At 42.9% G+C, this 25831-nt stretch overlaps 1 protein-coding gene across 5 annotated transcripts in view; it reads right to left on the bottom strand.

The window, feature by feature from the left end:
* The window catches only part of SHQ1 (SHQ1, H/ACA ribonucleoprotein assembly factor), a 151765-nt gene that overhangs the window by 121919 nt on the left and 4015 nt on the right, over positions 1-25831 (bottom strand). Inside the window, exons 1-5 of one of the 5 annotated variants that reach the window (XM_061618603.1) lie at positions 9786-9855; positions 5383-5547; positions 3005-3066; positions 2100-2222; positions 853-1010 (exon numbers count right to left, since the gene is read on the bottom strand). In XM_061618603.1, the coding sequence (XP_061474587.1) occupies positions 853-1010; positions 2100-2222; positions 3005-3066; positions 5383-5547; positions 9786-9823 (546 nt within the window). In that variant the 5' untranslated portion in view covers positions 9824-9855. Of the gene's footprint in view, positions 1-852; positions 1011-2099; positions 2223-3004; positions 3067-5382; positions 5548-8420; positions 8695-8860; positions 8967-9785; positions 9856-25831 lie in introns of those variants that run through there. The other 4 variants (XM_061618607.1, XM_061618606.1, XM_061618605.1 and 1 more) reach the window with 4 other exon arrangements.

Genomic DNA, 25831 nt, shown 5'->3' with positions numbered 1-25831 from the left:
TTAGCATACACTTGGGGAATGAAAGGGGAGCAGAAGACAGATCAGCGCATGAACAAGCACACCTGCCCCTCCTGCAAGCATCTGCAGGCGTGCATGCATTTTTGGCACGTGGGAGGGGGGAAGCCCTCAACTGCCGCAGCATCTTGGAGAGAGAAATTGGGGGGACCGAGTGTAGGTAGAAGAAAAGGGGGATGCTGGCACACACACTTAGCCTCAGAAATGGGGGGCGAGCAAGTCCTGAGCTTCCTCACTGCTCCTTGGCTTCATCTGGGCCAAAGGCAAGATCTGGGCAGCCTCGCAAATATTAATAATTTTTAAAAGGAGATGGCAGTGAATCAGGAGACAAGAAAGGCAAGCAGACTGGCTGCCAAGAAGGAAGGGGGAAAGCAGCCTTTCTTTGCAGCCTTGCATCTTTTTGCTTCACAAAAACCCTCTCCTCTCATTCTGCGTAAGGGTGTTGTCAGTAGTGGCAGTGCAAGGAAACAGGAATCAGTGATAGTAATCCCCTCTTCCTCCTGGTAGCTCCACCCTCAGCCTCCTTCTGCATTTGCCACTAGTTTTATAGGCAGATGCCTGCCTTTGGTGCACCAGAAAGATGCTCTGGCACTTCAGCAAAAGTCCTCCCCTCTAGTTTGGAGCAAGGGGGAGGTGTCATCTGCAGTGGCAATGGGGAGCAGACAGTGTCCAGGGAATGAAGACTTCTTTAAAAAAAATCAATAAATAATTCCTTTATTTACTGTTCGCAGCCCCTCTGGATTACTTCGCAGCACTCCTAGCGGTCACAGCCCCCAGGTTGGGAACCACTGCCTTCGAGGTCAGATGGTTTACTTCAGTAACCATATCCATACACACCTGAAGACGTCTGAAAACATCCGACTTCAGATTTCCAAATCCATAGGTACAAGCCGAACATAATGGGCTCTCTTTACTCTCCTCATAAAGAGTCTGTTCAATTTCCCAGTCAAATTCTTCTTCTTCTTCTTCTTCCACCTTCTCCTCATTTTCAGCACCTGAGGTTTTCAAGCCAGGGGAAAAACACAACAGTAATGAGCCTATCAGAAAATTTCTTCTCAAACTCCACAGGGCCATATGTCAACATCTACTAAAGAATACCTAGTTGGAGAACTGAGATCACACTCTTTCACCCTACCTCCCCATACTATCTTCCATCTACACATTGGAAGTCACTTTGATTAAGGTGGCCCACATGCATAAAGCCCATTTGGGTGCAGGCCCTCACCATGTAATTTAGTATTGCAGGGGAAAAGTATGCACCTATGTTCCATTTGTTTATGCATAAAAGTAGAGGTATGTGCATGACCAGAAAAACTGGTATTACTAAACAGTACTGGGTTAAGAGTCAGGATTAGTACAGGGCTAGTAATGAAGATCTTTAAAAAAAATCCAGAAGTTGAAGCATAAAGTCTGCAAATAAAACTAGTTCTGAATAGCTGAAAAAGGACTCCTTGCAAATCCAACAAAATGTTGATCAACAAATGGGAAAATCCCGTAGAGGAAAGCCAAATAGAGCTGTCCCATAAACAGGCTGAAGTGAACTGCTCCTTTGTTAGGCGATATAAGAACTGAGATCTTGGAAGGCCATAATGGGGTTTGACCTTGGCATTTAGAGCCACAGAGAAGGGGGGACAGCAGATGGTTGACAAACACCACCATCCTTTCCCATCATTAAACAATAGCGCAGGTTGAGTGCAGCTGATGGGGAGACTCTGATGTCAGCCTCATTTTTGTGCAAGGAAGGGGGGAAATTCTGGAGAGCTGTTGTCAGTCAAGTGCAGATGCAGTTGGACTACAACCCCCATTAGCACCCACCAGCATGGCCAATGACCAGGAATAACAGGTCTGGAGGGCATCAGGTTGGGGAAGGCTGATACAGACAATACTAAGCTAGATGGACCAGTGGTCAGACATGATAGAAACACAGCTTCCTTTGTCCTTATAAACAACCAGGAGCATTATCAGTTTATATAAACCATTACATTCCATTGCACATAAATTCGTGCTTTTATGAACTTACAGAAGCAAAGAGAGAAGGAACTCAAACCCAGGAGCCAATTTTTTTAAATTAAAACTGTACAAACCCATCTCTTCTACTAAAGATTTTGCAGATCTTGATTTCTTTGGTGCTAAGAGAGCTGTCAACATGTCTAAGCCATCAAAATTCTCTCCGAGAATCTCCTTGGGAAGATAGATTGTCAAAATCCCTTGAAAGAAAAGGATTTAGTTAACAGAGGTATTCCTCCATTTTTTCTGATAAGCTACTAGGGTGTTTCAAAGAGTAATAGCAAAATTGCTGACCATACTATGCCAAAAAAAACCTACCACCACCCTGCTCTCATTTTTGCTTACATTAATCCATGGGGAGGCCTGCAGGTCAACTGTTCCCACTCATTTATGTTTTCACATATTCAGAAAGCAGTAAAAGAGGAGCACAGATGATTAAAGCTTAATTTTCAGCTTCCACACTAACATGCAAAAGAAGAATTTGCACATCCTCCAAATGGAAAGATGCAGAAGTCACAGGATGCAGAAGCCAATTCCACATCTAGAGCTCCTACACCTCAAAAAGTTTCCTCTTTGAATGTAATAAGCATGAGTCACTTATGTGCTCTTTCACCACTTTCCACATTGTAAGAAACAGATGCAAACTATATAATTTTCTACATATCTGGCTGGATCAATCCAAAAATCCAATTTAAGCATATGAGGAAGAGACATGACACAGAAACATTCTTCCCTAATGCATAATTTGTCACACAACACATTCCACTAGATAAGACTGTGTTTGAAGCAAAGAAGTCATAACATGGGAAGCACCCTCGCCTTCTGTCTAGCAAACATGAAGCATTTCAAGTACGTAACTTATCTCTATGATGCAACACATTCTGAAACAGAAAGAACAGCTAGCCATATTTTGTATTACTGGTGGAACAGAAAACAAAATAAAGTTTTTCTGCAAAATAAAGTTTTTAAAAGTATTACAAACCTGTGTCATCATATGATGCTCTCTCTCTCCCATCTTCTACAATTCTTCCCGGAAGTGCCAGTCTGTATGGGGTTGGGTGAGGAATTAAAGGCATTTAATTACAACTCTTATATTTATAAGAATAATGGGCATTCACTGATTGATTGCCAGGCTTTGGCAAACCTCATTGGCAAACCCCATTTCAGTGCAAATGAAGTCCAAATCAGCAGTTGTGTAATTTGAGTGAAGTGGCAAGCAGACAGGGACTGAAGACAGGCAGAGTCTGAGGTTAGGTACAGAGAAATTATACAGCCATGAGAGTGGTTGTAAACTATAGCTAGCATGGATTTTTCACATTCCACAATGTTAAATTGAAAAAAAACCCATGCCATTCTGCTGCTTCCCATAAGCACATTTCAAAACAAAACCTTACAAAATGTATAGTCCTGAACTCAGAAACACTTGCTAATTTTTCATGGTGATACACAAAACAGTCAGAGAGAATCAAGAGTTCCAACTGTAAAACAAAAGAAAAAAAATCCAGACCGATGTTGGACTTTTTTCTGTCAGTGGTCATAATTTGTTGAAATTAATTAAAAATCAGCCATGTTCACAGAGTACCTGTAAACCTATTACTGATCTTGCCCCATACTCTGACCTTCATCTTCTGCAGTTTAAAAGTTAAAAAAATGCATGACTGATTTTTAATTAATTTAAGAAAATGAACACTGAAGTCTATTATAGCGTCAGGCATGCTCAACTGTCAATGTTCTAAAAGCCAGACTAACAGCTGTTTGGCTTGGCTAATCAGGTGGCCACACCCACGCCAGACATGTATTTCACTTTAGACAGTCATGGCTTCCCACAAAGAATACTGGGAAGTGTAGTTTGTGAAGGGTGCGGAGAGTTGTTAGGAGATTCCTATTCCCCCGACAGAGCTCCAGTGGCGAGAGTGGTTTAACAGTCAGCTCCTCTTCTGGGGATTGCAGCTCTGTGAGGGGAATAGGGCCTCTCCTAGCAACTCTCAGCACCCTTCACAAACTACACTTCCCAGGGATCTTTAGGGGAAGCCATGACTGTCTAAAGTGAAATAAAGGTCTGGTGTGGATGTGGCCAAGGATAGCTTTGGTTTAAATTTGGGTGGGAGACTACATGTGTCTGCTGTAGAATAAAAGGGGGGAGCAACTTAAAAACAACAGTACTGTTCACAATGTTCTCCTTTTGGAAAGGACAGGGGCTTTCCCTCTGCCCAGTGCCCACCCACCAAATCTCCTCCCCTCCCCTCCATGTTACCAAATTCTTTCAAGCTACAGAGGAAGTGGATTCGACTGTGAAAGACCAACCCAAATGGTGTTTGCATTTTGACAAATTTGCAGGGCAGTACAATATCTCAGAGAAGAGGTCAGGTCTCCTGCTCCCCTGGTACATTCACTATAGCTGCCCAATTTCCCTGCTTTTAAAAGTTTGATAGAAATATCTGTTGGCTATCGGCATGTTCTTAAATTGCACAGGGTTTTTTTTTTGCCTATTAGTGAATAACTGTTATGTGCTTGGGTGACTGCTGAATGCAAGACATGAAAGTCCCATCCCCTGTGAAGTCCTGTCCCAGCCTGTCTTCTGCTCTCACAATATTTTAAAGAGATACAGCCTGCCCATTTAGAAGATTTGCTCAGCAAGCATGAGTGCTATTCCAGATACCTATGCTGGCATGTAGTGTAACAGAGCCAGGGGCGGGGGAATCAAGAATCAGTTCAGATCTCACCTCTGCCATGAAATCACAAAGTGGCCTCACTCCACCCTCTATAATAGAGATACTAACGCCTCTTAAGGAAATGTTACAAGAATATATTGAGAATGTATATAAAGTGCTTTTAACAATCGAAACAGCATTATATAAATGCTAAGTATATTATTTTACGCTGTACATATAGAATACCTCCACAGAAGGTTTTCAGTATAAGCAGCCAATCTATAGCAAATACACATTTGCTAAATTCAGACAGAACAATGTGCTATGGCAAGCCTTCCCTCATGCATTCCCTTCCTCCCTCTTTTTCACAGAGGAAATCTGAAGCTTCCATTAATGGTTTCTAACAAACTAGTTTCTTGTTTCATCTGAATATAGGATACTGCAGTTTGCACAAATCACAGTTAGTTAATAACCCAGGATTGTACTGCACCAAGCCACAGAATAATTCTTGCAACAAACCATGGTCTACTGTTCCATCTGAATTCTGCCTATATGCAGTTCCAGAATTTTCCTATATTAATGACTGTCTGCCACACACATGAATGTACAAACCTTGCTCCAAAAAAGACTGGTGAAAGTGCTCATTAACACAATGTGCCAAACAAGACATTAGCAATTAAACAGAACCTAGTGAAGTGACATTACTTACCTGAGAAAGTATGGTTTTGCATAAAATTTGAACTCCTTTCCTTCAAAATAGATCTCAAACTCTGAAACTCGTGCATATGGCACTTTGATTGTTATTCTAAGAAATTCCAGATCCTGACTCAGTTCAAATGCTGGCGTTATCATGATGAATACTGCTGGATGCTGCCTGCAAAATTATGTCATGGAAACAAAATAATCACCTTCTACACACATAAGAGAATATTGGTTGCAGTTGAGCATGATAACTGAATTTTTCAGTAAATCCTCAGTTGTTCAGTTAGTAGACACAATTTAAATCAGGGAGAGTAAATTTTAATTTGTGAAGCTGTGATTAACAGCAGACTTGTTTAATATTTGAGGCCATTTTGTTTCTGGTGCATTACTATAACACAGTATTTAATTAATTTAGCACATTTATATACTGCTTTTTTTCTATCACGAAACTCAAAATGGCAATTCCTAGCCACTCGCTGACCAGACCCTGACCTGGTAAGTTTCAGCAAGGTCATTGCATCATATGCCCTCAAGATCATTCCCTGAAATGTAACAGTGAATGAAAATACAATATTAAAAATGGCTATTACTTGTAATGATGAATAGCAGTTTAGATTAAAATAACACTCCTACATAGATCCTTAATCCAAAAAAGCACCTACTGAATATTTGTAATATGAACATTTGTATTTATCAGTTAAAAAGACAAAAGATCAATTAAACATCCTTGTAACTTGTTAACAGCCCTACTTTCCAAGCTTGCTCTTAGGTGAAAGTGCAGTTGTATAGTATACTAGCTACGATGAGTACAAGAAAGCAGCACTATATTTTCAAGCAGACTTGTCTAGAGTAAGAATTTTGTAAAAAGCATGGCATCTGCACACAAGCAACATGGCCAAGGGCTGCTACCACATCTCTGTTTTGTAATGCACCTAGTAGAGTGCTGATGTTAAACACTGTGTTTAGTAGCGATGTAATGCCTGCTCCTAAGGACCTTAGAACAAAAGATGTGTAAACAGGACAGGCATGGAATGGCGGAAAAAGAAAGTAAAAGTACCTGTTGGAAGAGGAGTCCTGAGAGGAGAGAGGGGAGAAAGTAGCAGAGTGATGGAAAGAAAAACCAACTCTGATAAACTGAGAAGTCCACATACAGGAACTGCTATCTAAATAGAAGCAGTTAATTACCATTTTTAAAATTAATTTTTCAAGAAGTTTGCTCTTGACAAGCAACCAGCAATCGTTTCACTCATTGTGAGGTATTTGCATTGTCCATTAATTGTTATAATTGTCCATGTACTAGTGGTGTGAAATAGTTTTGTTAATGTTGCAAGGCAAAATAAATATTTATTTTCTTTGACTCCAGAGGGATTGCAATTTGCCACCACCCCTTCATCTTATTTGGCATCATGAAAAGGCCTGAAGTGTCTAAATTAGAAGGCAACCATCTCAGAGACATCACAAACCCCACTGGTGACAATGCTGGTGGTGAATAGTAAGGACACTTCAGGGTACAAATGCCATGAACCCTACCCGATATCTCTGGAGCACCCTCCCTGGCTGCCTAGCTTTGCAAGAGCAAATATAAAAGGAAACAAGGTAATGTTGGGAGGATTTAAAGTTATCCTGCAATCCATGTTTGGGTTACATGCGTTGTGTGAAAGACAGAAAGCAGAGTTACTGATTCACTGACCGAAGGGGTTGGCATAAAGAGTGTGGGTGCTGCCTTGGCTGTCAAATCAAAAGATGGTAGAAGAAATCTTTTAAGAAGCTGAGGTTCATGTTTGAAGGTGCACCCTGTCTGAAACAAAGATTTTATTCAAGGCTTCAGGGCTCCACTGGAAGTTTGAGGAAATATGCTGTGAGGCTTCAGGAAACTTTAGGAGCAATTGAACGGTGAGAAGCTGAAGACACAGAACAGATGCTCAAGAAGAGATTTGTGGAAGAAGTGTAGAATGCTGCTATGCATAAGGAATTGAGGAATCTACCTTCCTTGGATTTTAATGAGAACACCATAAAGCTTCTGATAAATAATAAACAAAACTGGGCCTTTATAGAGCAATCCTGTCAGGAGCATGACTGTAGCAGCAAAGGTCCGATGATAATAACCCCGTGCAGATGGGAAAGAGGATGAAAGCAAATTTCCCCCTTCAAGACACTAGATGGAAAATGCTGAAATGATAAATTAAACGATCTGTGAGAGGATTTTGGAAAAAGTACAGAGGGAGACGCAAACGCTGAAGTAGATCCAAAACAAGGGTTTATGAGGGCTAGTGAGTTGAGGCACAGAGCATAACATAGTGGAAGGGACTGCTGGTCACAGGATACATGTCATGAGAATGGCAGCCCTATCTGCCGAAGATGAGGGACACACTGCAGGATGCACAGCAGAGACAGACAATGTTGCTGAGAATGGTCCTCAGCTGAAGCTGTGCAATCAACCTCTGGAGCAGCTAAAGGGACAAGAGTGAGGGACAGCAGCAGAGCTAGAGGAAGAGAGAGAAAGCAGCACCAAACACGTTTTCACAAACGTTTAGTGTATTAGATTACTCTTCCACATGCAACATAAGGCATGTTTATTCAAACTGAATTTTGATAATAGAATACTTAGCATGCCATTAGCCTCCCCGAAGCTCTGCAACGCAGAGGGCTATAAATCCCAGAATGTAAATAACAGAGGCATATAGTGCAGAAACACACAACCCTGAAATACTTTCTTAGCTTTCACATGAACTTAGATCCTGCTGTACCAGCCTATCTAGTCCGGTATTCTGTTCTCACAATAGCCAGCCAGATGCCTATGGGAAGCCCACAAGCAGGACACGAGCACAACAGCACTCTCCCTATTTCTGGCCTCCCGCGACTGATATTCAGAAGCCGCGGGTCCTGGAAGAAGGCAGAGTACAGGCATCATGACTAGCAGCCACCAATAAGAATGCTTCCTTTTCACAGACAACGCAACAGAGATATGTCTGAATGTTCAGTCACATGGAGTCAGCGACAAGGTAATCGTCAGTTACTTTTATACATACACTTCAACTTACATACCTGCAAACATGCCCAGAGGCTGCCACACACGCCGTTCTTCCACCAGATGAAATAAAACGGCTATCACTGCTAATGCCCCTCCAGGCCCCTTTTCTGCAAGGTCTGCCCCCAGCACCTCTCAGCTATTCTTTTTCAGTCAAATATAGCCTCTACCTGTACACAGCTCGAAACTCGCTCTAAGAAAGTAGAAAAACGGCAGGATCGGCAGCCTGCCGCCTTTAAGGTTCACCCACCGATACAACCGAAGACCACGCGCATTCAGAATGTTTCTCCCCTCCCCTTCCAGCCCTGGCCCACCCATCCCGATGGCGCATATGCTTTCCATTGGCCGGAGCCTGCAGTCAGTCCCGCCACCCTTCTCCACTGGAGGAAAAGGGCTGCTTGGAGGCGGACTCTTTGGAGGCGGGCTGTAAGATCATTGGCAGGAACTGTCGCCTTACCTCCTTCACAAATCGTCTAGATTAGAAAGTAAGAGTAGCGCGGAAGAGACGGTCCAACGAGCGAAGAAAACCCACGTGATTAGATGCGGGTAACAAAGGGAAGTCGCATTGTCGTCATTTTGCGCATGCGCTCTAGCTGAAGTACGCTTTCTCCTTTTTCTGCTCTGGTATAATTTGGCGAGTGAAGGGAACAGAGCAGCTGCTCCTGTCTTTAAATGGTTCGGTGATCGCAGCTAGCTATGTTGAAAAGAGGCAGGTTATTATGCTTTGGACGCATAATGAGAAGACATGATTCACTAGAAAAGATAATAATGCTTGGAAAAACAGAAGGGAGTAGAAAAAGAGGAAGGGCAAACAAGAGATAGATTGATTCCATAAAAGAAGCCGCAGACGTGAAGTTACAAGATCTGAACAGAGTGGTTCACGACAGATGCTGTTGGAGATTGCTGATTTATAGGGTCACCATAAGTCGTAGTCGACTTAAAAACACATAACAACTTAAAAGCAATGCTTGGATTAGCAGTATGGTGCTGGTTGCCATATTTTTATTGATGGGGGTGAACTGGCTAGACAAACAGATATAATAGAAATAAATTTTGAAACAGCAGTAACAGCACAAAATGAAAGACCAGAGGCAGCAGCTAAAAACTATTAAAAGGAAGAAGACAGGATAACAATGATACCAGGCAAACATGTCTAAGAAGACAGTCAATCACATGGGTGTTACCACAGAAACTGTGTAATTCCACACACACACACACACTCTCTCTCTCTCTCTCTCTCTCTCTCTCTCTCTCTTTTAAGATTTGCCAATAAGGCCCCGCTCAAGGCTTTTACTTCTCTTAAGGAGCATAGGAAGCAGTCCTATACCATCAGATCCTTGGTCTATCTAGCTCAGTATCGTCTACAGCTTTCCCAGCCCTACCTGGAGATGCTGGGGACTAAACCAAGGACTTTCTGCATGCACAGCAGGTGCTCTACCACTGAGCAATGAGCCATTTCTCTCTTTACGTAAGATCGTCATCTATCAGAACAACAGCCTTTTTTTATAGTGGCCCCGTGAGTTCTCAAATGCACTTCCTGGAGAACTTCATTTGCCTTTCTCACTGCTATCTTTTTTGAAACATATATATGTTCCAGCAAACGTTTGGAAATTAGCTGACATTGCTTCAATGTTGCTCTATCCTATTTTTTATATAGCTTGACATTGCTTTAATTGCTTTTTACAATTTTTGTGTTTTAGTTTTGCATTCATCAACAATCTTGTGAATATTTTTGAAAGGTGATTTAGAAATACTGTTAGTAAATCAAATATAAATAACAATAATGATAAAACAGCCATTTTTCTAGTGTGTATCTTAACTCATGGAAAGTCTGAAAGTTACAAACAAGTCGATATCTTAGAGGAGTCTTATGAAAATGGTAAAGGTATTTGAGAAAAATTAATGGAATAGAAATATTCTATATTTTGGAAAAGACTGGTATGAAAAATAAGAAGAAAAACTAGTGTCCAGCTAAGGTTCTCAAGGTGAGGGGATGCTGGAACAGAATTCCCAGAATAGCAGGACAGTCTGCATTCCTGAAGGTTTTATGAAGAGGCAAGTGAAAAATGAAATGGGCTGCCTTCAAGTCAATTCCGACTTATGGTGACCCTATGAATAGGGTTTTCATGGTAAGCGGTATTCAGAGGGGGTTTACCATTGTCTCCCTCTGAGGCTCAGAGGCAGTGACTGGCCCAGGGTCACCTAGTGAGCTTCATGGCTATGTAGGGATTCAAACCCTGGCCTCCCAGGTCATAGTCCAACTCCTTAACCTCTACACTACACTGGCTCTCGTGAAGAGGCAAGTAGAAGAGAGGAATTTCCTACCCCACTAGGACATGATGTTTTGGCCCTGATCCCAAGGAGTTTAGGAGCAATTAAGTTCAAATGAAATCGGTGGACAAAATAATATTTGCAACTACCTTGATGTCAAGGATGTAAGCGCAACCAATAGGTTTACTCCAGATAAACAAGGATAGGATTAGTTGTAAGGCAACAATTCTAAAGCACTGGAAGGAAGCCCTGTTCAGCTTGGTAGGTGTTAACTGTTCAATGTAAACATGTAATAGGATTAGGGTACACCTTTTTCTGGATTGGCCAATATATTTAAAATGAGATATTCCAAAATTTGTTAGACTTTCCACAGTTAGTAGATAGATAGGTACAGATATCTAAAGAGGAGCAGGATTGGGGTGATTTTTTGTCTATACAGATGTCCTTTTAACAATGCTATTCATTCTTTTTGTGTCTAGTGGGAGGAGATTGAACACCTTTCACCTCTGAGCAAGATGGCAGGTGCAAGTTCTTATTAAGGGTGTTGGGTGTTTTCTTAAGCCTCTAGTAGTTCTAAATCTTCTGCAAAGGTACAGAAGGCTTTTAAAAAACAAACTGGATACATTTTTTTACAATAACATCTACACTAATCATGAGGTTCAGAAGAGGTTTGTTTGTTTTAAATATGGTCGCCTTCAGGTTCCTGCTTTGCAGGACTGAAGATGCTTTGATTCAGTTTGGTTTCACATGTCCGGTGAACAGACTCCACTTACAGGGCAATACAATAACTGGTGAAGATTTCATTTTCACATGGTTTCCCAGCCACATGATGGTGGACTATATCACTCTCCGAATATGATGCAAATGCTTTTTAAAAGGTCTGTGGAGATTTGAAAATGTTCCTGAATACTGTGGGTGTGTGTGTGTCATAATTCTTCATCCTTGCATTAGAAACCAGATTCTGTGTGGGATATTTTTTTAAAAGGCTGCTGTTCTCTAGTATGCCCTGGGGGATACCCCACTAATCTAATGTTCCTTAACGTGATCTTGTTGTCCAAGTCATTGATTTAATTCCTCAGGACTTTATAGGCTATAATAGTTTCATTCATAATAGTGTTATGACCATCTACTGATATTTTTCTAGCTTTTTATTTCTAGATTAGTTCAGTCTCTATCCCTTGCTTAATCCCTACAGGGAGAATATAGAAAGCTGAATGTTCAAATCTAAGTTAATTTTTTAGCTGGAAACCTATCTGTTTTTAAGTTCAGTAAGTTCCTTGCATGAGGCATTAAATATTCTTAAATGATGGCCTTTATTCACTTTCAATCCTTTTGTCAAATTTTGGAGGTCTTATAATAACAGGAAAAAAATAAAAGGAAAAAAGAGATTTTAATTCAGTTGCCAGAATATTTATAGCACAATCCTAGACATGTTTACTTAGAACTAACAGAGCAATCCAATACTCATATTATGCCTTGAGGGTGGAGGTATACCACCTCTGTCCCAGCTAGGGTTGCCAGGTTCTTGGCCTGAGACTGATCCTGTATCTTTAGGAGAAGAGAAAGTCAGCCAAGTGCAGGTGTTCTTGCAATACTGTAATGGGAAAAACCACAAGGTGAAATTCTTCTTCCCCCCTGCACACCTTTTAAAGATACAGAAGACCTCTTGGTTGCCAGGCCCGGCCTCCAAGAGGTCTTCTGTATCTTTAAAAGTTGTGGAGGGGGGAGGGAGAATTCCACCTGGTGGTTTTTCCCATTACAGAGTTGCAAGAACACCTGCACTTGGCTGACCTTCTCTTCTCCTAAAGATACAGGATCAGTCTCAGACCATGGACCTGGCAACCCTAATCCCAGCCTATATTATTCAATGTGTTTTCAATGTGTAAGCTCAGGAGGGGCAAGGACAACTCCTCACCAGGAAAGACAAAAGCAGTGTAAAAACAGCAGATATGTCCCCAACATCCTGGAAAGTCTGACAGTGCCCACCAATAGGGTTTGTACCAACATGCCACCCATGTTCAAAGGTAGCCAATGAGCTTGCAACAACAGGGGCCTTCCCCCTAGCACACCCATGGCAGTACCACACACCCAGAATACAAGATGATGCCACAGTGTCCCCTCCAGCAGCAGCAGTGGGTCCACAGCAGGACATATATAACACAGCCAAAGGAATGGCTGGCTGGCTGGATTTATTTATTAAGTAGATTTATATCCTGCCCTTCCAGTAGGAGCCCAGGGCAGCAAACAAAAGCACTAAAAACACTTTAAAACATCATAAGAACAGACTTTTTGGACAGCCTTCAAGTTGATTTCAACTTATGGTGACCCTATGAACAGGGTTTTCATGGTAAGTGGTATCCAACAAAACAACTTTAAAAACATTTGTAAAAAAGCTTTAAAAACATCTTCTAAAAAAAGTGTAAAAACATCTTAAAAAGCAATTCCAACACAGATGCAGACTGGGATAAGGTCTCAACTTAAAAAACTTGTTGAAAGAGGAAGGTCTTCAGTAGGTGCCAAAATTATAACAGAGATGGCGCCTGTCTAATATTTAAGGGGAGGGAATTCCAAAGGGTAGGTGCCACTACAACTAAAGGTCCATTTCCTATGTTGTGCGGAACGGACCTCGTGATAAGATGATATCTGCAGGAGGCCCTCACTTCTAGAGCGCAGTGATCAACTCAGTATATAAGGGATAAGATGGTCTTTCAGGTGTCCTGGTTCCAAGCTGTATGGGGCTTTGTACACCAAAACTAGAACTTTGAACTTAGCCCAGTAACTAACAGGTAGCCAGTGCAATTCTTTCATTAGTGGGGTGACATGTTGGCAATACCCTGCCCCAGTGAGCAGTCCAGCTGCCACAGTTTGCACCAGCTGCTGCTTCCGGACCAACTTCAAGGGTAGCCCCACATAGAGTGCATTACAGTAATCTAGCCTGGAGGTTTCCAGTGCATGGACGTGGTCAGGCTATCCTGGTCCAGAAATGGCCGCAGCTGTCCTACCAGCCAAAACTGGTAAAAGGCACTCCAAGCCACTGTGGTCACCTGGGCCTCTAATGACAAAGATGGATCCAGGAGCACCCCCAGACTATGGACCTGCTCTTTCTGAGAGAGTACGGCCCCATCCGAAGCAGGCAACTGACCAATTATCTGAATTCAGGAACCACCAACCCACAGAATCTCCATCTTGCTAGGATTCAGACTCAGTTTATTGGCCCTCATCCAGCCCACCACCGAGTCCAGGCAGCAGTCCAGGGCTTGCATGGCCTCTCCCAGTTCAGATATTACAGCGAAATAGAGCTGGGTACCATCAGCGTACTGCTGACACCTCACCCCATATCTCCTGATGACCTCTCCCAAGGGCTTCATACAGATGTTAAACAGCATGGGGACAAGATGGTACCCTGCAGCACCCCAGGGTATGGAGTGGGGTCATGAGCAGTATAGAGGAAGAAGTGCATAACCTAACACTGCAATCCTGTACTGTTTCAGTTCAAGTCCCCATCAAATAGTGCCTGAGGGGAAAGATTCTCACTGGGGCTCTAAAGTAGGCATTACCCCAAAATTTGTGGCTGCCACCAAATCTAATGATTGCATAGTTCTCCGCTCCACAATGTCTAGCAGAATTTGCTCATGGCCTCCTGATATCACGACATAGAGCTGGAGTAGAGGAATTAACAATGTCGAGAGGTCGGAAGAGTATGGGTAGGTTCCATTACTAGAGTGGGGAACCTGTGGTCCTCCAAATGTTGTTGGACTCCATCTCCCATCAGCCCCAGCCAGCATGGCCAATGGACTGTGATGATATGAGTTGTAGTCTGACAACCTCCCTGAAGGGCCAGAGGTTCCCCATCCCTATTACAGGGAGGGGGGAAGAGGGAGCTAATCAGGATTGTCGTTTTCAGCGGAAACCACCAATTTAGCATAATGTCCCCAGGGGTGTAGTTGTCCAGGGTCTTAGAGGGTCTTAGACTCCTTATGTTTTGGGGAGCCAGGTCCCAGCGGGGTCCCTATGTCTCCAGCGTTCTATGAACCAATCAGCAGGAAGGGGAGGTGTTGGCCACTTAGAAGCCTTTTCTATCATGCTTCTTTGTCCTTTCCATTCTTATTGGAGCCAGTCAGAGTGAAAGAAGGTGAGTCAGCCACTGAGAAGGCTCTTTTCAGTAGTTAACATACTCCCCTTTCATGCTCATAAAAGGTTGTATAATCTTAGAAGGGAGCACGGCTGTGACTATCATAAAGGGACCCTGCACTTCTAAATTTGCCACTACACTGCTTAACATCCCGTATTTTTGTGGCGATATGAAAAAGTTATCTATTTCTCATGCCTCGGCAGTAATAGACTAATCATGGGATCAATCATCTTTATCAGCTACTTTTTAAAATGATGTATTGTTAATGCCTTTTACAGAGGACTGATTCCCATGTTAAATACTTTTTTCATCCTGTTTCTGATAATTATAAAATCAAAACTGTCAATTCATACCTATGCCAATATTACATAATTTTGCCTGTTTTATGCTTTTGGCTGTGGTCCACAACTCAGTTAAGTTAGCCCCTTTGCTTTAAAACAGTCATGTTTTATTTGCAAGTGTAGGAGTTATTACTGCGAAGTCTTCTACTGGCCCCAATAGCTTGAGCTCCAGGCATTGGCAGCTGACATTGCTTATCTCCATTGTCATTAAAAGCTCCACTGACTGAAACAGATTAAATGGCTGTTAAAGGCACAGGAGTAGGTCATAGTACTTTGTAATGATTAGTTAAATTAGTTTAATGATTAGCCCTGTGTCAGACATTCCAGTCAAGAATGCCTTAAGATTTTTGTTTTAATCTGCCAGGGAATCAAACCTGTGTGCTAAGAAACAATGACCCATGTATGTATGTACTTGCAGAAATAACTTCCATATCAACCTTCCTGCTACCTAAGAGTTGGTGGAGAGGTCTTCATAGGTGGGGTTTTTTTTACATTTTATGAAATACCACTTGGAAATTCTGAATATTATGCAGTATTTAAATACCTGAAATAAAACAAACAAATAATTATTCCCCTTTGTATTTTATGCATTTGACAAAGTAGACTTGAGTCCATGAAAGCAGATGACATATCTGTTAGTCTTTGAGGTGCCACAAGACTCTTTGATTGTTTTTGATACAAGAGATTAATAAGGCAACCCCTCTGGAAATTGTGTTTTATATTTCTTATTGTTTTATCTCAAGATTGTGTTATTTAAATTGCTGAGTAATGCATATGAATGAGAAGCGCTTGCTCAGGATGCCGATTCTCAAAGAAATAAAATTAAAAAATAAACAACACTATTACTGGCGACACTTCAGGGCTTCTCCAGATGACCTATTTACTGAGCAGTCATCCTGATTTGCTTGCAGTTGTGCAGCTATTAGATTATATCCAGTCATTTTGTTTGCAGGGAGGGGGAGTGTTCCCTCCTGCCCCCTCCCAAAGCTGCTATTTTAAAAACCTGCACATATCTAGCAAGCAGGAATTCAGTGACGCTTTCCTCAACATTGCATTTCTATGCTAAGACACACCTCACATGTTAGGGTTACCAAGTTGCATCCGGGAGAGTTTCCTCCAGCTGGGAAGAGGATGTAGTCACAGCAACTCCCTGACCCCGACTCCTCCCTCAAGTGCCTCATCTCCTCGTACTGTAGTACAGAAATGGAGTCTTGCTTACTACCAGTGATATCATAGGGGGAGTGGGGCAACAGTGGAGACTAGACCACGAGGGTGAATGGGGCACTGCTCCATCAACCTCAGCCAGCCCCCACTTGCCTATCTCCTTACTTACCAGTCTAGGAGTAGCCCTGCCTTAGTGACAGTGTTGCCCCTTGTAGAACTCAGCAGGGAGGAGTTTGTGAGAAAAGCTAGACTTAGTTGGCTCCTCCTGCTGTTGACTCTGACTCCATCTACTGTTGGGCTCCCTGCCTTCTGCCCCAGCAGTCCCACCAGCCACTACTGGGGGCAAGAGCCCTGGGACTGCATCCTTCTCTGAGTATCTTTTTTAAACAGAAAAAATATAGAATGTTCATAAAGATGTTCATTCCCCCATCTCCGTTTTGCAATCCCAGGGAGACTTGCTTAGCATATGGAGGCATTTGGGGCTTATTTATGTTCAGTTCCATCCAGAACCTCACAAATCTGCCAGGTCTCTGGCCTCGCTAATGTGCCATTCTTAATGTCAGATTAAATGTATTTGCACAGTCTATTGAATGTATACTCTGTGTGCAAATAAGAATGCAAATAAACTTATCTCTGAGTTTCCTAGATATGGGAGACCACGAGATGATGGTATGTAATGTACAGATGCACTAAGATATGGAAAGTATCATGTTATCTTCATACTATATGTAACCATCCCACTTGAATAATGTTTATACTGGGCGTGAACTTAATTTGCTTTGTTTGCAGAGAAAACATCTGGTTTTAGTTAGGTTTCCAGATAATACTGGCCAGGCACTCTTCAAATCACATAAACAAAGAGAGGCAACCATCAACACCGCTCCCCCATAAATCAGTTGTGCCTTACAGAAAGAAAGACATGTTGGCATTCTGTTTTGATCAGACAGATTCATAACTATCAGGCCAAGCTCCTTCCCATCAAAATGTCACAATTTAGACAAAATGATTCTAGTTCAGAGAGAACCAAACAACCTCATTTATCTAATTGGTCTACAGGAGGTTTGTACAACATGCTCTTATGGGATAGTGGGGTTGGTCTAGAAGATATCTGTGAGTCCCCTACCAGCCTAAAATCCTGTACCTGTAAAAGATGCAGTTTGTACTAGTCAAACCAGTTCCTTTCATAAATTAATAGTTCTGGCCAAACCAGTTGAAGTACATAAGAAGAGCTTGTTGGATCAGACCAGTGGCCCATCTAGTCCAGCACCTGTTCTCATAGTGCAAACCTGCAAGCAGGACCTAAGCACAAGAGCACTCTTCCCCCCTGCAGTTTCCAGCAACTGGTATTGAGAAACATACTGCTTCCGAATGTGGAGACAGAGCATAGCCATCATGGCTAATAGCTTTTGATACTGTTATTCTCCATCAATTTGGCTAATCCTCTTTTAAAGCTGTTCAAGGTGGTGGCCATCACTGCCTCCTCTGGGAGCAAGTTCCATAGTTTAACTATGTACTGTGTGAAGAAGTACCTTCTTTTATCTGTCGTTAATCTTCCAGCATTCAGCTTGATTGGATGTCCATGAGTTACTAGTGTTATGAGAGAGGAAGAAAAACTTCTCTCTCAATTCTCTCCATGCCATGCATAATTTTATAAACTTCTATCATGTCACCTCTTACTCGCCTTTTCTCTAAACTTAAAAGTCTTAAATGCTGCAACCTTTCCTCATAGGGGAGTCACTCCATAGGAACAGATAGAGTTCAAGGCAGATGTTTACCACTGAGCTACGTCCCTTCCTCATCCCCTTGATCATCTTGGTTGCCCTTTTTTCTTTGTTCACTGGATGGGCTGATCTACATACCTAAAGATGTGGTCCAGAGAAATCTTGTTGCTATAGGAACTATTGCCCCACACTGGAAGTAGCGTCTGTGCGTGCATGTGTGTGTTAGTCTGAAGTGAAGCTAGAAGTTGGAAAGACACACGAGAGGGTTGCCTAGCTCTCTGTGCTGAATCCAAAGTTGTAGCTTTGGGAAGCCTCCCCTAGAAGCCTAATGGGGAAGCAACATCTGTTGGAGTGTTAATGCTGTGAGCCCCTCCATTTTACCCTCAGGTTGTATATATGTGTAAATAAAACCATATACCATAAAGACAACACAGTCTTCACTGGCCTTCATTCCAAGGAAACTGAATCCTAGGTAAGTGCAGGAGCCCCCGGAAGTCTTGCACACCTCAGAGACTGAGGTGCGTGCAACAATACTCTTTTGTGTTTGCACATGGCCATCTAAGCTATTAATTGCAATCTGCTTGAGTAGGTGATATTTAAACCGTCTGCTTTTACATAATGCTCAAGCTTGTATAGTACAGTGGGGAGGAGAGCCTGGCTGGGAGTCCAGAGTCTGTGAGTTCAAATCCCCACTCGTGTCTCCTGGGTGTCAAGGGCCAGCTAAAGATCACCCCCACAACGAGTGGCTCAGGGGTTACGTGCCCTGCCACCTGCGCAGCCATGGGCAAGCTGCATAGTCCCAAGGATCCCAGTTGCCCCTCAACTGGCACTTGTGGACAAGGAAGGGGCTGACTTGTGCAGGTGTGGCAAGCTGAGCAGGCCCTAGCCAGCTGAGGAGGACTAGCCTCAGAGGGAGGCAATGGTAACCCCCTCTGAATATTTATTTATTTATTTATTAACTTTATTAGTCGCCCATCTGGCTGGTTATCCAGCCACTCTGGGCAACGTACAACATAAAAACATACAAAATACAATTGAGCATTAAAAATCTCAAACAATAATAATAAAACTTAACCCACCCCAAAAGCCTGCCTGAAGAGCCAGGTCTTCAAGGCCCGGTGGAAGCTCATCATAGAAGGGGCATGGCAGAGATCATTTGGGATGGAATTCCACAGAGTGGGGGCCACGACTGAAGAAGCCCTCTCCGTAGTCCTCACCAGTCTAGCAGTTTTAACTGGTGGGATGGAGAGAAGGTCTTCTGAGGCTGATCTTGTTGAGCGGCATCGCTGATGATGCTGGAGGCGCTCTTTCAGATAGACTGGGCTGAAACCGTGCAGGGTTTTAAAGGTCAGAACGAACACCTTGAATTGGGCCCAGAAAACAACTGGTAACCAGTGCAACTCCTTCAGCACTGGAGTAATGTGATCTCGCCGGTGGCTGCCTTTAATCAGGCGATGCGCCGCATCCTGTACCAGTTGCAGCTTCCAGACCATTTTCAAGGGTAACTCCACATAGAGCGCATTACAGTAATCTAGGCGAGAGGAGACCAGGGCATGTACCACCAATGGGAGCAGATGGTTGGGAAGGTAGGGGCGCAGCCTTCGTATCAGATGGAGTTGATACAGCGCCGCACAGGATCGACTTGAAGGCAGTCCATTTCACTAGCATCGCTTTCAGGAAATAGTATTTATTTTAAATATTTATAAACTATAAAAGTGTAAATGGACTGCCTTCAAGTCGATCCTGACTTAGGGTGTTCATGGTAAGCGGTATTCAGAGGTGGTTTACCATTGCCTTCCTCTGAGGCTGAGAGGCAGTGACTGGCCCAAAGTCACCCAGTAAGCTTCATGGGTGTGTGGGGATCGAACCCTGGTTTCCCAGGTTGTAGTACAACATCTTAACCAGTACAACACTCTACACTTTCATGTAAAACATCACAGGGTGGCATGGAAAAATGTGGAAGTATGCAAGTGTGAAAAAATGTCCAAATTATTACAAAGTATTCTGAGGGAAGATTTCATGCTTACGCTAGCTTACTAGCACTTGCAAAAGAATGTGCTCTCCATGGGCACATTTACCTTCTGTGGTTTACAGCACAATTCTGTGCATGTTTATTCAGAAATAACTGCACTATGTCCAGTGAAGTTCCCTCACAGATAAATGTGCATACCCCCTCTAGGATGCACACCTTAACGTGGTGAGGGGGTTTGAGAGTGTTGAAGAAGCTGAGAGCAATGCCGTCAGGAGTCTAGACCAAGAGGATAGACTCCTAGCAGGGGCAGCCAAGTCTGAATGGCCAAACCAGAGACACCAGACTAAGATGCATCCAAACTCAGAGGAAGGCAATGGTAACAACCTCTGAATACCTCTTACCACGAAAACCCTATGAACAGAGTATCCAAAATGCAACACGAGATAGTGCTGGAAGATGAGACCCCCCAGGTCAGAAGGCACTCACCAAGCTACTGGGGAAGAACAAAGGACAAGTACGAGTAGCGCTGTGTGACTAATGACGCAGTTGGGTCAAAGCCGAAAGGAAGCCCAGAGGCTGATGCACACAGATGTGAAAGGAGAGTCTGGAGTTGTACGATGCACACAATAGGAACATGAAATGTGAGAAGCATGAACCAGGGAAAGTTAGAAATTGTCAAGCAAGAAATGGACCATATCAACATTACAATACTTGGTGTGAGTGAATTAAAATGGACAGAAATGGGACATTTTCAATCAGGCAACTACAAAATATTTTATGCAGGAAATGAGAAATTAAGAAGAAATGGGGTTCCTTTAATAGTGAGAAGTGATGTAGCAAAACCAATTAGGAGCTACAACGCAAGGTCTGAGCAAGTGATATCAATGAGATTAAACGGGAAACCTGTTAACATAACCATCATCCAAATCTATGCTCCAACAGCAAATGCAGAAGAAGAGGAATTGGAGATATTTTATGCAGAAGTAGAGGAAGAAATTGATCACACACCAAAACAAGATGTGCTGATAATCATGGGAGACTGGAATGCGAAAGTAGGGAACAGAGAAGAACTAGGAATTTTGGGGAAATGGGGTTTAGGAGACAGAAATGAATCAGGAGAAAGACTTATTGAATTCTGTGACGCCAATAATTGGTTTCTTGTGAACATATTTTTAAAGCAACCGAAAATATGACTGTACAAGTGGACATCACCAAATGGTCAATATAGGAATCAAATTAACTATATAACTGGTAGCACAAGATGGAGAAGTTCCATATTTTCTGCAAAAACAAGATCAGGAGCAGACTGCAGTACAAAGCATGAACTGGTCATATCAAAATCAGAGTAAAGCCAAAGACGACCAACAAAGCAATCATAATGCCAAAATACAATTTAAATAACATCCCAGAAGAATATAAAGATCAAATAAGGAACAGGTTTGAGGCAATAAACTTAGTTGACAGAGAACCAGAAGAACTATGGAGTGAAGTCAGAGACATTATCAGGGAAGAATGCAAAAGGACAATACCTCTAGTTACAAAGAGAGAAAGACCTCAATGGATGACTGAAGAAAGTCTTAAAATGGTTAAAGAGAGACGGAAAGCAAAAGCAAAAGGAGATAGAAACACGGTTAGAACCCTAAATGCAACAATACAGCCACTAGTACGTAGGGACAAAGAGAACTATTACAATAGTTATTGTATAAAAATAGAAGAGGACAACAAAAAGGGTAGAACCCTATTTCAAAAGATTAAAGAAGTGAAAGGAAATTTAAACCAAGAGTAGGGATGTTGAATAATCAACCGGGGAACACACTGACCGAGATGAAATAAAAGGAAGATGGAAGCAATACACTGAAGAACTCTATAAAAGAGATGCCAGGATGACAGATTCATTCACGGAGGAACCGTATGATGAAGAACCAGAAATTTTAGAATGTGAGGTGAAAGCTGCTGTTAAAATATTTGGAAGAAACAAATCACCGTGAACAGATGGCATACCAATAGAGTTGCTACAAGCTACTGAGACTGAATCTGTCCAAATTTTGACAAAAATCTGTCAAGAAATATGGAAAACTAAACAATGACCCACAGACTGGAAGCGTTCAATATACATCCCAATTCCAAAGAAAGGGGCTCTCAGAGAATGCAGTAATTATCGAACTATTGCCTTAATAACTCATGCAAGTAAAGTAATGCTCAAGATTCTACAACAAAGGTTCTTACCACATATGGAGAGAGAAATGCCAGATGTCCAAGCTGGATTTAGAAGGGAAGAGGCACCAGAGATCAGAACGTAAACATATGTTGGAATGGACCAAGGAATTTCAGAAGAAAATCACCCTCTGCTTTATGGATTACAGCAAAGCTTTTGACTGTGTAGATCATGAAAAACTATGGAATGCTTTAAAAGAAATGGGGGTGCCACAGCATCTGATTGTCCTGATGCGCAACCTATACTCTGGACAAGAGAGTATTGTAAGGACAGAATGTGGAGAAAACTCTTGGTTCCCCATCGGAAAGGGTGTGAGATAAGGGTGTATTTTATCACCCTATTTATTTAATCTATACGCAGAACATAGCATATGGAAAGCGGGATTGGACCAAAATGAAGGAGGAGTGAAAATTGGAGGGAGAAATATCAATAGTTTAAGATATGCAGCCAATACCATACTACTAGCAGAAACCAGGAATTATTTAAAACGAATGCTGATGAGAGTTAAAGAGGAAAGCACAAAAGCAGAACTACAGCTGAATGTCAAGAAGACTAATGACAACAGAAGATTTATGTAACTTTAAAGCTGACAATGAGGACATTGAACTTGTCCAGGATTATCAATACCTTGGCACAGTCATTAACCAAAATGAGGACAATAGTCAAGAAATTAGAAGAAGGCTAGGACTGGCGAGGGCAGCTGTGAGAGAACTAGAAAGGTCCTCAAATTCAAAGATATATAACTGAACACTAAAATCAGGATCATTCAGACCATGGTATTCCCAATCTCTATGTTTGGATGTGAAAGCTGGACAGTGAAAAAAGCAGATAAGAGAAAGATCAACTCATTTGAAATGTGGTATTGGAGGAGAGCTTTGCACATACCATGGACTGCAAAAAAGACAAATAATTGGAACAAATTAAACCAGAACTACCATTAGAAGCTAAAATAATGAAACTGAGGTTATCATACTTTGGACACATATGAGAAGACATGATTCACTAGAAAAGACAATAATGCTGGGAAAAACAGAAGGGAGAGGAAAAAGAGGAAGGCCGAACAAGAGATGGATTGATTCCATAAAGGAAGCCACAGACCTGAATTTACAAGATCTGGAAAGGGTGGTTCACGACAGATGCTGTTGGAGATCGCTGATTCATAGGATCGCCATAAGTCATAGTCGACTTGAAGGCACATAACAACAACAACAAATGTACATAAGGGTGGCACCAAGCTGCTTAAGGCTGTATAACCAGTTTATCTTGTTCAAATAATGATGTATGAAAATCTTTTAATATTGCTAGAACTTTTTAACAGTAAATTTTGAGATCTATAGGGGGCCAATTTAGAACAGAACAATACACAGTTTTAAAAATGAAGTGCACCCTTCATTAAATAATTTTAGCAAACAAAGGGACCCATACAGAAATTAGAGGTGTGTACTCAAATTTTAGGTAACTACATTTTGCGTAAATTCTATACTCTCCTTATGCTGGGGCCAGAGATACACCGCTGCTATGTTAGCAGACCATCCACTCTGTATCCAATATGTGCTCATCCCACAAGGGGAGGGTACAACCCACAACACAGAAACTAAACGTGGTGGGAAAATGACAGGCATGCCCCTGGCATTCCTGGAAATGCTGCCACTGTCCACCAGTCAGGGAATGTGCTGGCAATACCACCTAGCACATTCCCATGCATCACCACACACACTCAAGCAATGGCCCTAGTGCTGTAGGTTTCTAGGCATGCCTACAGCCAGAGGAGTCTATCAGGAGGAGCACTGCATGGACTAACCAGCCCTTTAAGTCCACCCTGTCCCCCTAGCAATCCATGTTACTGCCCCATGTTACTTGACAGACCAACTTGCATTGCTCCTCCCTCTTTCTCACCCTCATCCCTCTTTCTCTCCACCACCACCCCCATCCCAAGCTGACTGCCTTATACATTCTTACTGCAGAACCCATCACAGTTATGCATGTCACGTCACAGTCTGGGGTATCTGATTGAGCAGCCACTGCCTCTGAGCCCACCAACATCCCAGCTTCCCTTGCATTAGAGTCTCATCCTGAGGCCACTTGAAGCCAGATCATAGTAGCTATGGGGAAAATATCCCTATCTATCACTCTCACAATACAGAAACAACATGTGTGGCAATGTCAGAAGCCTTTACAGAACAGGTGCTGAGATGTTCTGAAAGAGAATGACATGTATGAGTTTGCTCAGAAGATGCCCCAGCAGGGCTCCTGTGCCTTGGATGGCAGGGTAGCAGGTGAAGTATCCCTCATGGCAACCACCTTCACCTGTTGCATAACTGTCTGCTATGGAGCTGACAAGAATATAGGAGCCTGCCTGTAGCAGGCAGGTAAACAAGCCCACAGAAGAACACCTGGGAGTGCCCTCGTCCCTGTTGCTGTTTATAGGTTGGGTCTCCTGAGTGGCCTTCACAGGACAGAGTATGGGAGAAGGTCTTGTACCTGTGAGCAGTCTGTGGAAAGGAAGGGTAGACACAGAGTGAGTATGAGCAATAGGTAGCAGTTGAAACAAATAGTCTCTGAATAGTAGAGGTGTATGAGAAGGTGAGGAAGTAGGGCCACCCAAGTGTTGTGCCAGTGCTGGTGTTTCAGTTCTCTGTGGGCAAGGTTGGGAACCCTGAGGCCAAATATGCTCCTCCAGGCCTCTCTGTCTGGGCGTTGGGCAGGCCACATCCCCTTCCCAGCCACACCAATGACCACCCTTGCTTCACACCCTGCATGTTTTTGCCTGGCTGGAATGTGTCTTTGAACTCTGATCATGCCTCATGCTTGCCTATATGGAGGACATAGAAAGGTGTGCAGCAACTAGCCTACTGCAGAAAGATAACATTTACATATGTTGTTCTGCCCACCACTGGCATGTGGCACCTGGAATGTTGCCCAGAAGGGAATGCAGCTATCTGGATGAAAAAGGTCCCCTACCTCTGCCTGTGAGGGCAGGGAGCCTGCAGTGACTGTTAATACAGGTATAGTCTTCCCCAGGGCCAGCTCCAGGCATGACCCCCCCATACAGGCAGTGCAGGGCTAATAAGCCTGCCCACACATCCCACGTACCTCTCCTGTCCCTGTGAATGACGTGCACGCTGCATGTGCATGCCTGGCGTCAATCAATCACAGCATGCATGTCATTCACAGGGGCAGGAGAGGTAGGTGGGGCTGGCTGGCTTATTGAAGCCTGCACTGACTGTATTGGAGGGGGGTGCCTGGGAACTCCCTCTTTGTGATCTGTGGCAGGGTCAGGAGCAGAACGGGACTGCTACCCTCCCACCCTAAGGAGGGGCCCTTCAGGGGCACCTCTGGGCCACAGGGCTCTTGGCCAGGGCTTGACCTGGCTGCCCTCTAGTGCCCGCTGTAGTCTCACCCCCTTTGGGGGTTGTAATGAAACACTGTGTGCAGTAACTGTTTCTTCTGCTCCATACACCCAGGCTGCACAATCCTGGAAGGCAAAAGCACTCATGAGTGTTTGTCCAACTGTCACAGAGGGTGGAATGTAGAGCCTTGCTTTTGTCTAATGAGACCTTTCCTATATGTGGTGATGAGCTTTGTCCTCTTTCAGAAAGATGAGGCAAGATA

The sequence above is a fragment of the Rhineura floridana genome, chromosome 3, assembly GCF_030035675.1.
Source record: "Rhineura floridana isolate rRhiFlo1 chromosome 3, rRhiFlo1.hap2, whole genome shotgun sequence".
NCBI lineage: Eukaryota > Metazoa > Chordata > Lepidosauria > Squamata > Rhineuridae > Rhineura > Rhineura floridana.
This window is presented reverse-complemented; position numbering and strand designations above follow the sequence as displayed.